The sequence below is a fragment of the Limulus polyphemus genome, unplaced genomic scaffold (assembly GCF_000517525.1).
Source record: "Limulus polyphemus unplaced genomic scaffold, Limulus_polyphemus-2.1.2 Scaffold445, whole genome shotgun sequence".
NCBI lineage: Eukaryota > Metazoa > Arthropoda > Merostomata > Xiphosura > Limulidae > Limulus > Limulus polyphemus.
In genome coordinates, this window is record NW_013666055.1 from 297,980 (window position 1) to 312,292 (window position 14,313).

General features: G+C 31.3%; 1 protein-coding gene across 1 annotated transcript in view; it reads right to left on the reverse strand.

Annotated features, from left to right (window-relative positions):
- Positions 1–644: 644 nt before the first annotated feature.
- The window catches only part of LOC106458326 (collagen alpha-5(IV) chain-like), a 107,673-nt gene continuing 94,004 nt past the window's right edge, over positions 645–14,313 (reverse strand). The window contains exons 37-41 of the mRNA XM_013917835.2: positions 11,321–11,560; positions 9,110–9,322; positions 4,775–4,980; positions 2,834–2,920; positions 645–2,085 (exon numbers count right to left, since the gene is read on the reverse strand). Of these exons, the coding sequence (XP_013773289.1) occupies positions 1,786–2,085; positions 2,834–2,920; positions 4,775–4,980; positions 9,110–9,322; positions 11,321–11,560 (1,046 nt within the window). The 3' untranslated portion in view covers positions 645–1,785. The remainder of the gene's footprint in view (positions 2,086–2,833; positions 2,921–4,774; positions 4,981–9,109; positions 9,323–11,320; positions 11,561–14,313) is intronic.

The following is a 14,313-nucleotide window of genomic DNA, read 5'->3' on the forward strand; positions in this document are numbered from 1 at the left end:
TGCTGAACTATTAGGCTATTCTGCTTACGAAACTAATCATTAAAGTAGGGAAGCTTTACCATTGAAATGTGAATTGGTGGTTGTGTCCTCCCTTGATTTATTATAAAACACATCTAAACAACACATTTCTCTCTCTTATCTTTATATTATTCTACCTAGTTTTTACCGAAACATCTCTCAAGATAAAACTATTACCATTACTCCTCTCGGATTTCAGTTTTACACTAACGAAATGTTCTCCAGGTTCTTTTTAACTGCATGAGTAAGAAGAGTAAATTATAGAAATGTCAACATGTCATTATAAGGCGCGTGTTTCTCTGTTTGAACGATTTTTTTAAGTATAACAAGAACCTCGCTTTTTAATTTTAAAATTAAAAATAATGTTCATTGCTTATAAATTATATCTTATATTTAAACTATAAAAAGTAGATATGAAATTCAAATACATAAAATACTTCATAACTTCACAACTGTATGCTAGAAAAAAAGTATGTTACATATGAAATACTTCTCTAAAAGTTGTGTCTTCTACAAATACAAATCTTGTTCTCAGGAAACTTACTGGCCTAGCTTTAATCCGTTCAGCTCTGAGATAACTGTTCTGTAATAAGCAATGTTTCAGTAATAAGCCGACAAACACGCTCTCATATCTAAAAATTTTATTTCCTTTGAACATCTCAGCTAGTTGTGTGATTTGGCAAATAGTGAATTAAAATAACTGTCCAGTGTTTAACGCCCTCTATGCACCATAAAGAAAACAATTTCTCATAGTTGGCCTGTTGTTCGTTTCTCTGTAACCCGTACATTAACTGTTTAGCTGGAAAAGTTTTATATATCTAAAAGGTTTATTTAAAACTGTCAAATATGATTACTTTCGATGTAAAAAAATTTAAAAAACATTAGCATCACAAGACTTTCTGAAAATATATTTTTATAAATTCCAAAAGATGTAAGAGGTCATAAATCAACGTTATAGTATTTTTTAACTTTCAATCTTATATAAAAACTATTCAATATTTTGTTTACACATATTGCATTAGAAATATCGTTCTGAACCAAAGAAAAACAATAAAATAACCGAAAACTAAAAAAACACCAGTTCCAATCGTACAAAAAAATCTTTATTAATTATTTAAAATTTTAACACCAATTATGTAATCAAAAGCACAGATTATGAACTTTTTAGTGAACACTGAGACAGTATGGCAGTGACGTGAGTAAGGTGTGTGACATAAGTAGTTTATTACTTATTGAGCAAATGTTATTTAGTTTAAGTTCAAATGGAAATTCTTTCCAGTTTATAATAAGTATGTTATCATGTTAACCTGACTTTAAGAAAGCACTTTATTAACTGCTGACAACAAAGTCGTTCACATACAACTCAAATCAATATGTATATAGGTAATCCCCCTTACTTTGGCAGTGTTAACATATAAGCATAAAGACTTTAAAAAATACACAGTAATGAGAAGGCAAAGTACAATATAATAGGTTCATTCTACGTATGTTTATACAAATATAACACAAATTCAACAATAACGAGTAAATACACATTTTTTTTAATAAAAATTCATATATTCTTCTATTTAGTCAAACTGCACTTAATCTTAACAGTCTAGTAAGTGTTTTAAGTTTAAACTATATTGATGCAAGTTAAGAAAACTAAAACATACATTGTGAAGGAAATCCATAAACTTTCTTAGCTTATCAAAAAATAAATTTAAGAAAAGGTATTGAAAAGAGTGAAGAAAGTAGACAAATAATGATTAAAATATGTGATGACTATTACGTTGGCGGTGGCAAGAAGATATCCTCTTCTCTTCTTTCTCCTGTAGATTTTCGGATACACACCTTACATCTGGATATTCTGGAGCGAAGATCTCCAGCCTTAATAGTCTGAGATACTGGAACACTGAAGTCTGCATTTCTTTCAATAGTAGCCAGCCAGAAGCTGTAGGCTGTGGTATAGTAGTTACAGCGACCATGGCCTTGACACTCAATGAAAGGATTGGGTCGGAAATCTTCCAAACAAGAACCAGGAGACCAAAGAGGCTGACCACTTCCTTCTGCTCCAGAATCAGTGTTCTGAGGAAAATTGAATTGTCTTATATTAGTATTCCAAAATGAGTAAAAAAAAATAAAAAACTTTATACTGTTGTTGTAAAAACAATATGTTTAAAAGTACTTTCTTTTAGTGATATGGAAGAGAAAATTGTTTGTAAATATTCTGAGATGAACACAAATCACTTTGTTTCAGTTTTCTGAGATGAAAATATTTACTTCAGATCAAAATTCTCAAAAGAAAAAAATGGTGCTATAAAAAGAAAATAATTATTTTTTACCCATGTTTCATACAAAGAGTCAGTCTTCATAACATTGTTCATGTTCTAAATCAGTATTTGAAAGGTGAAAAATTAAATGCTACATTATCTGGGAAGGAATATTGTTTTTTATATCCTCCTGCATGGAGTAGAAGATTTTATATTACTTTTTTGTGGAAAAAAGAAAACATAGCAAAGTTCTGAAGCATGATTTCATAACTAAATTTCAAGAATAAAAGAACTATTTGTTAATTTTTTGGCACAAAGTAATACAATAACAGTTTAAAATCATTATTATCGGTGTATTCAATTACTTCTTATTCAACATATATCATAGGTTAATTATTTTAAGTTTCATAATTATAGAACATTAAATAAATAGCAACAGTATTTACAAGAAAACCTATATAAACTATCAAAGTATTATTTTGGACAACCAGAATATTTGTAAACAGAAATATACCAAAGTGTGGTCAATACCTGCTAATTTTAGAATTGCAAAACTAACTCACCATGAAGAAACTGTACCCAATCCATAGTCCATCCCAGCCACCAGGACAGTCAGGGATTTCCATACTCTGACTATGAACTGCTATAACCTGTACAAATCAAACTAATTATAGGAAACCACTGTGTGCAAAATAATAACAATGTCTCTTTCTGGATACACGTAAAGTCATATGGCACTTTTTTAAAAGATTTAAAAATTTGCTAAATCATTTCTATACTTTTTTAATTGTACATTTACCAATTCTAATCTCTCTTCTTCAACTGGATTGTTGGTGTTAACTAGCAAGACTATTTCAGGAAACTTGGAATAGTATTTGGCAAATTTTTGTATATTTATTACTAATTTTTTATCTTTACAAATAAAGGCATTTCATTATTATTTTCATCTCCAAACTTCAAAAAATAAATATAAGTGGAAAGTCCATGATGCTGTTGTTACTGACAAATAGAATTGTTTTACTGTTATATGGCTCATACCTTCAGTTCTACAGTCAGTTTATTAGGCTCAACTAAGGTACATCTATACTTTAAAGTTAATTTTCTTTTAAACCAATGTTAATTTTACAGTATTGTTTTAAAGATTTACCACACATGATGTGTAAGCATCTGATGTGGTATTAAACTTTCTCATCAAGTATAACAGCAGAGAAGAATTTAGCAAGGTTTTAGTGAAACTGTTTCCTGAGACGAGGGTGTGTTGATCTGGATTAATTAAATCTCATTATAATGCTTTATGACAACTGAGTAATGTTGTTCTAGCATTTCATTAAATTTTGACAATACATTATATGATTCCTAGAGAAACAGAATACTTATAAACAGCATGTAATACTTAATTAATTAATCAAAAGATTCATATAAAAGTAAAAGATGGTCCATTAAATTAATAAAGGATGATACCTTATTGTTTATAGACGGTTAATATCACAATGTAAGATGATACCTTGCTTTAATACATAATCATTATGATACTGCTATCAACATTGAAACTGTATGTAAGTTATTAATGGGAAAAGCACCCCAGAAGAATGGAACATGCTGTTATGTTATTTCAGTAGTGCATAAATGTATGTATATAATGATAGCCAATGATTTAAATAGCTAATATACTATTGTTGTACAGAGGTATTTAAATTAATAATATAGTTCAACAATAACTACTCTGTATGTAGATAGTACAGTACTTTACTATAATAAAATGTACATATTTATGTTAATTTAAGTTTAGTTCCATATATAGCATTACGATATAATGATGAGTTGTTGACTTTTCATTGGAAATTTGTGAACAACCATGCAATTGTTTAAGCTATATTTCATGCAAAAATGCTTTCAGATTTTTACAAATTTTCTAGGAGAGGGGGGAATACCTCCAGATCCCCCATAACTTTAGCCTTTGCATGCTGATTGTGCTTTTCACAATATATGTTGGATTTTGATCTCACAAATCAGAACCCCCTTTCAAACATTCTGCGTAGGGACTTATACCTTACTGAATGATAAGTAGATGATTAATAGCACAATAAAGAATTATAACTTGCTGTACATGAGTAGATGATTAGTATTTAATTGTATTCTAAGCAAGCTATCTACTTGCATTATGCAGTAATAAAGTATAACAAGTATCAAGTAGAAATCTAATGAATAATATAGTATAATACTTACTGAGTAGAAGTACAATGTAATAATAAAGTATGATACCTAAAGAGTGTAATGCAATAATAAAATATGATATGTAGTGAGTAGAAGAATAATGCAATAATAAAATATGATATGTACTGAGTAGAAGAATAATGAAATAATAAAATACGATGTCAACTGAGCAAAAGTATAAAGTATGATACGCAATGAGTTGATGAATAATACAGAAGCAAAGTACACAATCTGCTGAATAAACCACTTAGACAATGAAATACTTGATTATACAAAATTTTAGAACATACCTGAGTTATAGATTCGCAAACAACACAGCGACTAATATATTTCTGGATATCTCTCCCAATGATTGGAGTCATCATCATTGTCATGGGTTCAGGTGTGCTCAACCAGTAACTATAGTCATTACGAGAAGCCAAGTTACACACGTTATTAAGGTTGCAGAACATAAAAGGCATGGTTGAAAACCTACGCAAGCAACTTCCAGGTCCACCTGAGATAAAATATAAATATATGTTTTGAAAATATAAAATGTAGTGTCAATTTTACTTCATTCCAAATATATATCATAGTCCTGGGAGAAAAAAAAAATGCATGAAACTGTAAACAAATAATGAAATATAGTACCATTAATAACCATTACTGTTATAAGTTCTTGTACAGTATTATTCATACTGTTGGGCAGTAACATCATTATTAATATTACTGTTTCCGGTAATGTCGTTAAATTTTTAGTCAAAACAGTGTGTTATTTATTTACTTGTTACTTTTTAAGCTCAGTAATATTATAGTCTACAAATAAAATGAAAATATAAAATAACTAAAAACAATTAGTAGTTAAATATATCTGGTTAAAACAATAACAATAATTAATAAACAAATAAATATTAACATAAATATAATAAATAATATACTTTTTAAATAGTAATCATATTGGAACAACAGCAGAGGAATGAAGCATTGCACATGTATTCCTACTGAAACATGTTTTATCCGGTTGAAGCATGTCTTAGTTGAGTTGTGAATTTGTAGTGAGGACCATCACACTAATCAAGGATGCCTTTGGTGTGTCTTTTCTGTCAGCTGTCTGTGAGCTATCAGAATGGGAGGTTATGTGCAACACTATGTCATACAAAAATGGCAGCAGTTTCAGCGGAATTCCACGTAATCCGTGGTCATATTTCAACAAATACTTAAAGTTTACTGGAGGAAGTAGTGTTGACAACTTATCATATGACAGGGTTCATACTGGACATCAATGAAAATTTTCAAGGACTTTTCTACAGCCTACAATCCCAATTTCAAGCATTGATACTCAAAGAAATTGCTATCAAATAATTAAATGACATTTATGTTCAGCAAGGATTACCTTTATATTGATCCATTGAGAGACTCACTCAATAAATAAGATAGACCATAGTCAAATATAAACAATTAATTTTTCAAAAAAAGTTATATGCAACATTGAACAACTGTAATAAAATACAAAGTTCTCAAAAAATTTGGCAATTTTAGCATGTCAATTAAATCAAGTCTTTTCACCATTCACTGTACCAGTTCTTTTAAATTTTTTTCTCACAGCTGTGAAGTAGGCTAATCATAGAGTCACTGATTATTCCAATGTCCACATTTTTGTAGGATTTCAACACACTATTGTCATCCAGGTTGATGTTCATTATATTAAGAGCACATAGTCTTTATTTTTTACCTGCTTCTTCAGAAATGGAAGAAAATGAGGTGCCAAACCATAGGTTGTCTGGTATCTCAATTTTGTTTCAGCATAACTGTATTTTTGAGCTATTATGCTATCATAAAATATAGCTGCAAAAAGTTTGTTGTTTTCTTCTTGTGCCTTGTATGAAAAATGCCTGTTGGCACTATGCAAAGTCCATAAGATTTCGGTACAAAATTTTCACTTTCTTTGATACAATAGAGGGTAAACCATGTTGACTAGATTTAAAAACTGGAAAGTCAGATCTAATGCTAACGTTGTTAGGCCTTGATTGAAAAGATTCCTGGTGAGAAACAACTGCAACTTGGCCTAGATCCAAGATGTAAGTTGTCATAATGTTTCATATTTTTCTGACTCCAACCCTGTCCGACATTTATCTGTTCCTTTGAAAAAAAAGTCTTTCATCGTCAAATATTTGGATTTGGTCATTATCTCTAGATTTTTGCAATGTAATGCACTTTTCTTATGACTTCTGAAGGCACTTTCACCTATTCCCCCAATGTCAATCACTTTCCAACAAACCTTACAAAAGGCCTTGTAATTGTCGAGTGCCTCAACAAAAGGTAAAAGGGCTAATATTGGACTTTGTAGTTTCAGAGTTTTTGTCATTTACAGTTGTCGAGTTCACATCCTTTAGAACTTTAATCACGTTACTACAGCAGTCATTTCTCAAAGAATATTAATGAAGCAAATGAATGATGCACATGAGGAAAACATTAGCTTTCTCAAGCCCCAACTAGCAGTAGCCAAGACTGTTGCTATAACTGCTGACTGATGGAGTTGCAGAAAGAGGTAATTAAATAATAAATAATCTCTAATATTTTAGTTTCTAATATTCTTACATTTTTTAAACTATACAATGTTGGAGGTTTGTTTTTTGAACCTGACTTAGGAACATTGATAGTTTATTAGATTGTCATCACATTTACTGTAGTTAATTTTTAAATATTGAAGGTAATCTGTTTTGTTATTAAAACTGACAGACTATTATTTTATTACAGAGCCTATTTAGGAGTCACTGTGCACTGGATTATCAGACATATTATTAAATGTCAAAATTAGTTTTTGAGCTTATGTTGTAAGTTTAGATAATAGAGTGATAACTTCTTTTACAAATTGTTCTCCAATAATGCATCCACCATCTTTCCTGACCAACTGCATGGCAATGTTGTTGGTAGTGATGATGATGCAGCCATAGACGAAGATGACGACAATGACTCAGACAAAGATGCTGTGGAAATTCATTCTCTAGCTGATGATGACGAGGTATTGTCTCATTTATGTATATGCATTTTGCCAGACCATCAAAGGCATGCCTCTCATACAATGAATCTTGTTGCTATTACTGATGTAGATAAAGCTTTAAATAATGCTAGTATAAAAAAAAATGTCTTGATCATCAACAGCAAAAGCTCAAACCCTATGGAATAAACAGAGCAGCAGCATTGTAGCTGCTGACACAACTGATAAAGAAATAGAGGGATGCTTGGTTGTTCCTTGTCCAACTCACTGAAATTTAATGTTTGATACCCTAAGTCACGTAGGTAATTTAATGTCTGGAAGTGAATCAAGTGACAAAGTGCTAGACCAAGTTTTTGATCAACTGGGCATTTTGCAGCTGAATCCAGCTGAGATTTTTATTTTTTTGTAATACATTCAAGTCATGAGACCTATTGCTAAAGCACTTAACATCTTACAATGTGAGAACAAAGCATTTATGGGACTACTGATTCCTACCATGCATGTTTGTCTAACCAAATTGGGTGATTTGAACAATACATTTGTAAACCCCTTGTTGAAGTATTAATTCAAAGATAGAAACTAGGTCTGACAAAGTGTTCAAAATGATGATTCAATTCTTTTGGAGTGTTTTCATCATAATTTAAGCTCTCCTTGCTTCCAGAAAATTGGAAGGAACAAGTTCGACAAACAATGATTGCAAAGATAGCAGAACACATAGCACAATAGAGTACAGAATAGCCTAATCAACATAGCACAACAGAAGATAAAGGCAATTATTTCAGATGCCTGCAAAGAAAGGGGGCAAAAAGCACTAGATACAATAGTGCTCAAGTAGATGGTGCTTTTTTTAGGTAAATCTCTTGTAAAATCTGTCCAGAATGATGCATTTCCAGATGCAGTCTTAAAGTCCATTTTCATTTCATTAAATACAATTATTCTGTTAAATACCACAGTTGAGAGAGTTTTTTCAGTTGGAAAAGACATTCTGTTGGCAAAAAGAGGAGGAATATCTGATGCAAGATTCAAAAGAGCTGTTTTCTTGAAATGTAATAGTGATATTGGCCTCCCAAAATAATCCTTTTAACACTGCAGTTATTACATGAAGTCAACTCTGTTAGCTTATTGCATACCAATTTATAGGCTACTTATTAGTTATTTTAGTCATTTGCACTCCTTTTTATTGTATTGTGTAAGTCATACAGTGCTCTTTCTTTGAATATTGTAAAGGAAAAATAAAAGTAGCTCCTGTAATTGCTATTCTAAAACCTCTCAATGTGTAATGCATTTTTTTGTCTTGAGTTCAATGCTTGTAGCTCAGTTCTGTATATATATATATAAAATATAACATACGATGTACATATTGTATGTTTTATATACAAAATACAGGTATCTAATTGAAAAATAACGTGTAATGAGTCGTTACTCATTACATTTTTAAATAATTAACATTTTGGGTAACCACACTACTATTTTAAGCAGGTAATATCATTACTTTTTTCTAGTAATATGCTCAACACTGATTATTCATCATAAAATTCTTTAAATTCATTAACACTGGTGTAAGAATTATATTCAATAGTAAGATAAGAATATTTTTAACCTGTACTTTAAGTTTTATTTCTTTAAGATGTCTAGAACTATTATTCACCCAAGTCCTGTCCATGAGCTCGTGAGTTCCCCATGATGTAAAGAAGAGAGTAGCCATCCCACATAGGTGTGGTACCTCTAGGGCAACGAGGTATATCTATTGACTGACTATGACGGGTAAAGTAATACCCACGAGATGGTGCTGGTGGCCCAGGAGAACCACGTTTTCCCGCATCTCCAGGCTTTCCACGTGAACCAGGGAAGCCTTCTAAACCTGCAGAAATAGTACGAAACCACCAATGTTTTAAAATATAAACAAACGTTTTTAAGGCCAATTAAATCACAAAAAATACTGTCAGAAGTTTAACTGAATAAAATATGTATAAGTACGCGATTATTTATCTTACAGATCAAGAAATTCTAAGCTACAAATGTAGAAGAAGAAATTTCCTCTAATCAGAGTAGTTTCGTTTAGAAACAAATGAAAAGACTATCTAATCAAAGTATATTTAAACATAGAGGCAGAGATTTAGTAAAATCTCTATTTCAATCCTTTTTTGGTAAAAAAACTTAACTGCTACATAGCTATTTTTAATAGAAGATATCTAGAGCAATGTAATAAATACCAAAACATTTTTATCAAAAGTATTTATTTCATTGCCTTAGAAATCTTAAAATAAAATTAGCTATGTAGCAGTCAATTATTTTACTAAATAGGATTGAAATAGAAATTTAGTCATTCAAGTACTTTGGTGTAGAATTAAAAAAAAGGATTTAGTCTATATAAACAGACTATATTTAAACAGGTTATATTAATTTAATTCATACAGAACTGGAAATTAAATTTGATCACAGAAATTTTCAGAAACAAGTAGGCTTAAACAAGGTAAATCAGTTTTGTAAGAAATAAAACAGATATATAGTCAGATGATAGTAGTTTCATAAGATTTTATCACACAATTTTCTTTTCAGAAAAATGTAAGTAGTTTGTCAAACAGAAGTGGTTTAAATCCATACAGAACAAGAAGCACATATTTTTTTAGCCCTGTTTACTTTTATACAGAAATTCATGCAGTGATTTAATTGTGAAAAGGACTTTCATAAAGAAAAGAAAAGACTTAGTCAAACAAGGATTTTCTACAGAAGCATCATCTGAGATTTAATCAAAAGAAGTTCTGTATGGATATAGGATACTTAGTAAAAAATATGGCACATTTCCTGTTCAGAACTAAAATAAGATTTACTCATAAAATAAAAGGGATGATTTCCAAGTAAAAACATGAAAACAGACTACTATACTCTCCTTTTTTATAAATAAATAAAGAGGCTTCAGCTAATTTTTCTATTTTTTTATATTTGATCTATGTAGATAGCTTGTTTTCATCAAAAGTTATTAATAATATAAAATATAAATAGGGCAACATTGTGCAATAAACTTGATTTAAAAATATGTGCAAAACAACATTTACATTACACATTAAAATTTTTGAAAAATTAAAAATGACTACATGTTTTGGTAGCTTCTGCTACCATCATCAGGAGTAAAAATCTACGCAAACAATTGGAGTTTTATATAAGAATGGTCGGACTCATTATAATTCACCAGGGTGACATGAATACTGCACATATGAAGTCGATATTTGTCTCCAAAATTCAGCACTATCGCCAGCCAACCCTTCATCTCTATTTAACAAATGATTATTTAATTTACAACATAAAATTTCAATAGATTCTCTGATATTAAACTCATTTACTGTATTGGGTTCATGTAAAAATATTGTTTTATGCCACTGTATTCAGTGACCTGTTTCTGCAATGTGCTCAGCCAGTGGAAAAATTAACATCTTTGTATTACATATATAACCTTTATGTTCATTAATAATATGTGCTACACTCTCTTGAAAATTTAACATTACATTATTTTTAAATTTCTGCATGTTAAAAATGTAAATGCAAACAAACACACATCTAAATAATAAAACTGATTTTAACTTAATTACATATATTAGTAATGAACTTAAAGAAATGTCTCAAAAAATTAGCTAAGGCTGACACAAACGTTTTTCAGGAGGCCTTCCATATTCTAAGATAAGTTTACAAACTGAGCTTCTCAACTTATATAAATAACCTATATTAGTAATGAACTTAAAGGAATGTCTGAAAGAATTAGCTAAGGCTGACATAAACACATTTTTCAGGAGGACTTCCATATTCCAAGATAAGTTTATCAATTTAGCTTCTCAACTTATATAAATATAAGTAAACAATGTACCATCTCTTCCAGGTTTTCCATTATGTCCTTTTGGACCTTGAGGACCAGGTATTCCAGGAAAACCTGGTGAACCTGGGTCACCAGGGGCTCCAAATTTTCCATCTAGCCCTCGAGAGCCTATGTCACCTGGATAACCTTTGATTCCTTTTGGTCCCTTTAGTCCAGGGTCTCCAGTCATTCCCTGAGGTCTTTGATGTTGCAATGGTACTGGTGCAGGGTCACCTACTTCACCTTTGTCACCTAACGTAAATTAAAGTTAGATTATGTGAGTCAAAAGTACTTTTGATGAAAGTAATAACAAATAAACATGAATTTGTGTATAACTAGAGCCTAAACATGGTGGTACCACTTATTTTTTGTAGCTACATAGATGAGATCGGGTGTGTCCAAGGTTAATAATACTTTCTCTAACTTTATTATATATATATATTAAAACTATTTTCCTCTGCAATAAAATAACACAAGAATGCTGTTTTTTATGCATGAAACAGGGCTAATGTATATCATAAAGTCCCTTTTCTATTCAAGACATTAATGTATAAAAATGTGCATATTCTTGTTACTCTTTTGAGATAAATTAAGCATGTATATTCAACAATACTATATTTCTTTGTAACAGAAAGGGTCATGCATAAAACAATTGTATTGTTCTCTGTAAAGGAAAATATAAAAATCAGTGCTGCTTTTTTCCCCCACATGATACAGATAAGATCAAATAACAAATAGAAATTTCTATGTAAAATGTTAATATTATGCACATGCAACAGTGCTTTATTTTCTTAAGTAAGTAAGATCAAGCATAAACGGTAGTGCTATTTCTCTGTGTAACAAATAATGTCATGTCTACACAATGGTACTTTTTATTTACTTAAAATATAAAAAATTAAAAGTACAAAATAGTGACATGATACATTATTTTAAAAAAATCACAAGTATAAAAAAGTGTCACATTTTTCTTTAAAATACATAAAACCAAAACCACAAAATAAGGCCACTTTCTTTGAAAGTAAATACAACTAAGTTTGCACAAAACTTTGCAAAGCTTCATAATGATAGCAATCGCTGGCTTTAATCTGACAGATTAAATGGAAAGTAGCTAGTCAAAAGCATCTACCACTAGCCCTTGGATTACTTTAATTGAATGGTCAACACTTTTATAATTCATCCAAACTGTACAGCACAATTCTATAGACAACAGAATGTGAACCATGACCCTCAAGTTCAAAGTCCAGCATGTTGTCCACTAGGCTAAATCTGGCCCAAACTTAAAGTATAAAATAGTAACATTTTCTTTGAAACACAAAAGTGTATTGAGCAATGTAACATTTATTTGAAACAACAAGACCAAAGTATACTTTAATGTGAATTTCACTATACCTTAAGCAGGCCATAATCTAGCTACAGGCAAGTTAGGTAACCGCATAGGGCCCTGCAGCCTGAGTAGTGATGGAAAGAGTAAAAGTGTTTTTAGGAAAATCAATTTTAGTAGTCCTGCTTTTATAGAGTACAAGCATAAAAATATATAGATTATTTAACTTTTCCAGGAACTTTTTTGTTCATCATAACTCAGTCGGATGTGAGGATTTGGGTATGACTGTAAGTGTTAATCCAATTTCTTCAGCAGAAATAGTTGATAATATTGAAGGAGAGCCTGTTTCCTTTACCAATTTAGATGATCCTGGTGAGTTTTGCCATGATACTTTTATCGGGTATTTAATGTCATTAACGAAAAGGCCGATTTGCATCTTCAGAGAAAATTATGACTTTCTTATAGATGATAAAAAAAGACATTTTATATATCAGTGAAAAGCATGGTCAAAATTGGTTGATGTATTCTCAAAATAAAGACTGTATATTTTGCTTTGCTTGTTGTTTATTTTCAAAATTATAAACAACGATTGCCCTCGCTTCTCAAGGTTGTTCAGACTGGTAAAACCTGAGTTTGATTTTAAAATCACATTAAAATAATAAAGAACATATGATGAAGCTAGACTTTGAAAAGCAACTAAGAGTAGGAATACAATTGACAAACATGTACAAACTTCATAAGGAACAATTTTAGAAAGACTTCTTGCTATAGTGCAGTTTTTGGCATCACATAACTTAGCCTTTTGTGGTACTAAAGCACCTGAGACTGAATGTTCACCACTGGTAGGTCTGAGCACAGAGACTGACATACCACTCAATTCTAAGTCTCAGCAAAGAGGAGACTGAAATTTTATCCATTGCTGTCTTATCACAGAGACTGACATGCCACCCACTGCTAAGTCTTAGCAAATAGGAGGGTGAAATGTTACCCACTGCTAGGTCTAAACACAGAAACTGATATGTCACTCACCACTAGGTCTAAGTACAGAGACTGACATGCCTCCCACTTCTAAGTCTCAGCAAAGAGGAGATTGAAATGTTACTCACTGCTAGGTCTAAGCACAGAGACTGACATGTCACCCACTGTTAAGTCTTAGCACAGAGGAGGATGAAATGTTACCCACTGCTAGGTCGAGACTGACATGTCACTGCTAGTCTTAACAAAGAGGAGAGTGAAGTATTACTCACTACTGTTTCCTTATCACAAAGACTGAAATGTCACCCACTGCTACGTCTCAGCACAAAGATTGTGTTGTCACACTCAGATAAGTCTTGACACAGAGACCAAAATGTAACCCATTTCTAGATCTCAGCAAAGACTGGATTGGTTTGTTTTAGCACAAAACTACACAATATGCTGTCTGCACTGTGTCCACTACAGGAAAATTAACCCTATACTTTAGCATTGTAAGTCTATAAACTTACTCCTAATTGACCAGGGGACCTCAGCAAAGACACTGAAGCATCACCAGAGATTGATATCTCACCCACTGAAGTCTAAATACAGACAACTAAATGTTACCCACTGCCAGTTCTCAAGACAGGGAGTAAAATATCACCCACTGCTGAGTCTCAGCACAGAGATGGAAATGTTACCTACTTTTTACACTCCAGTACAAGAAACT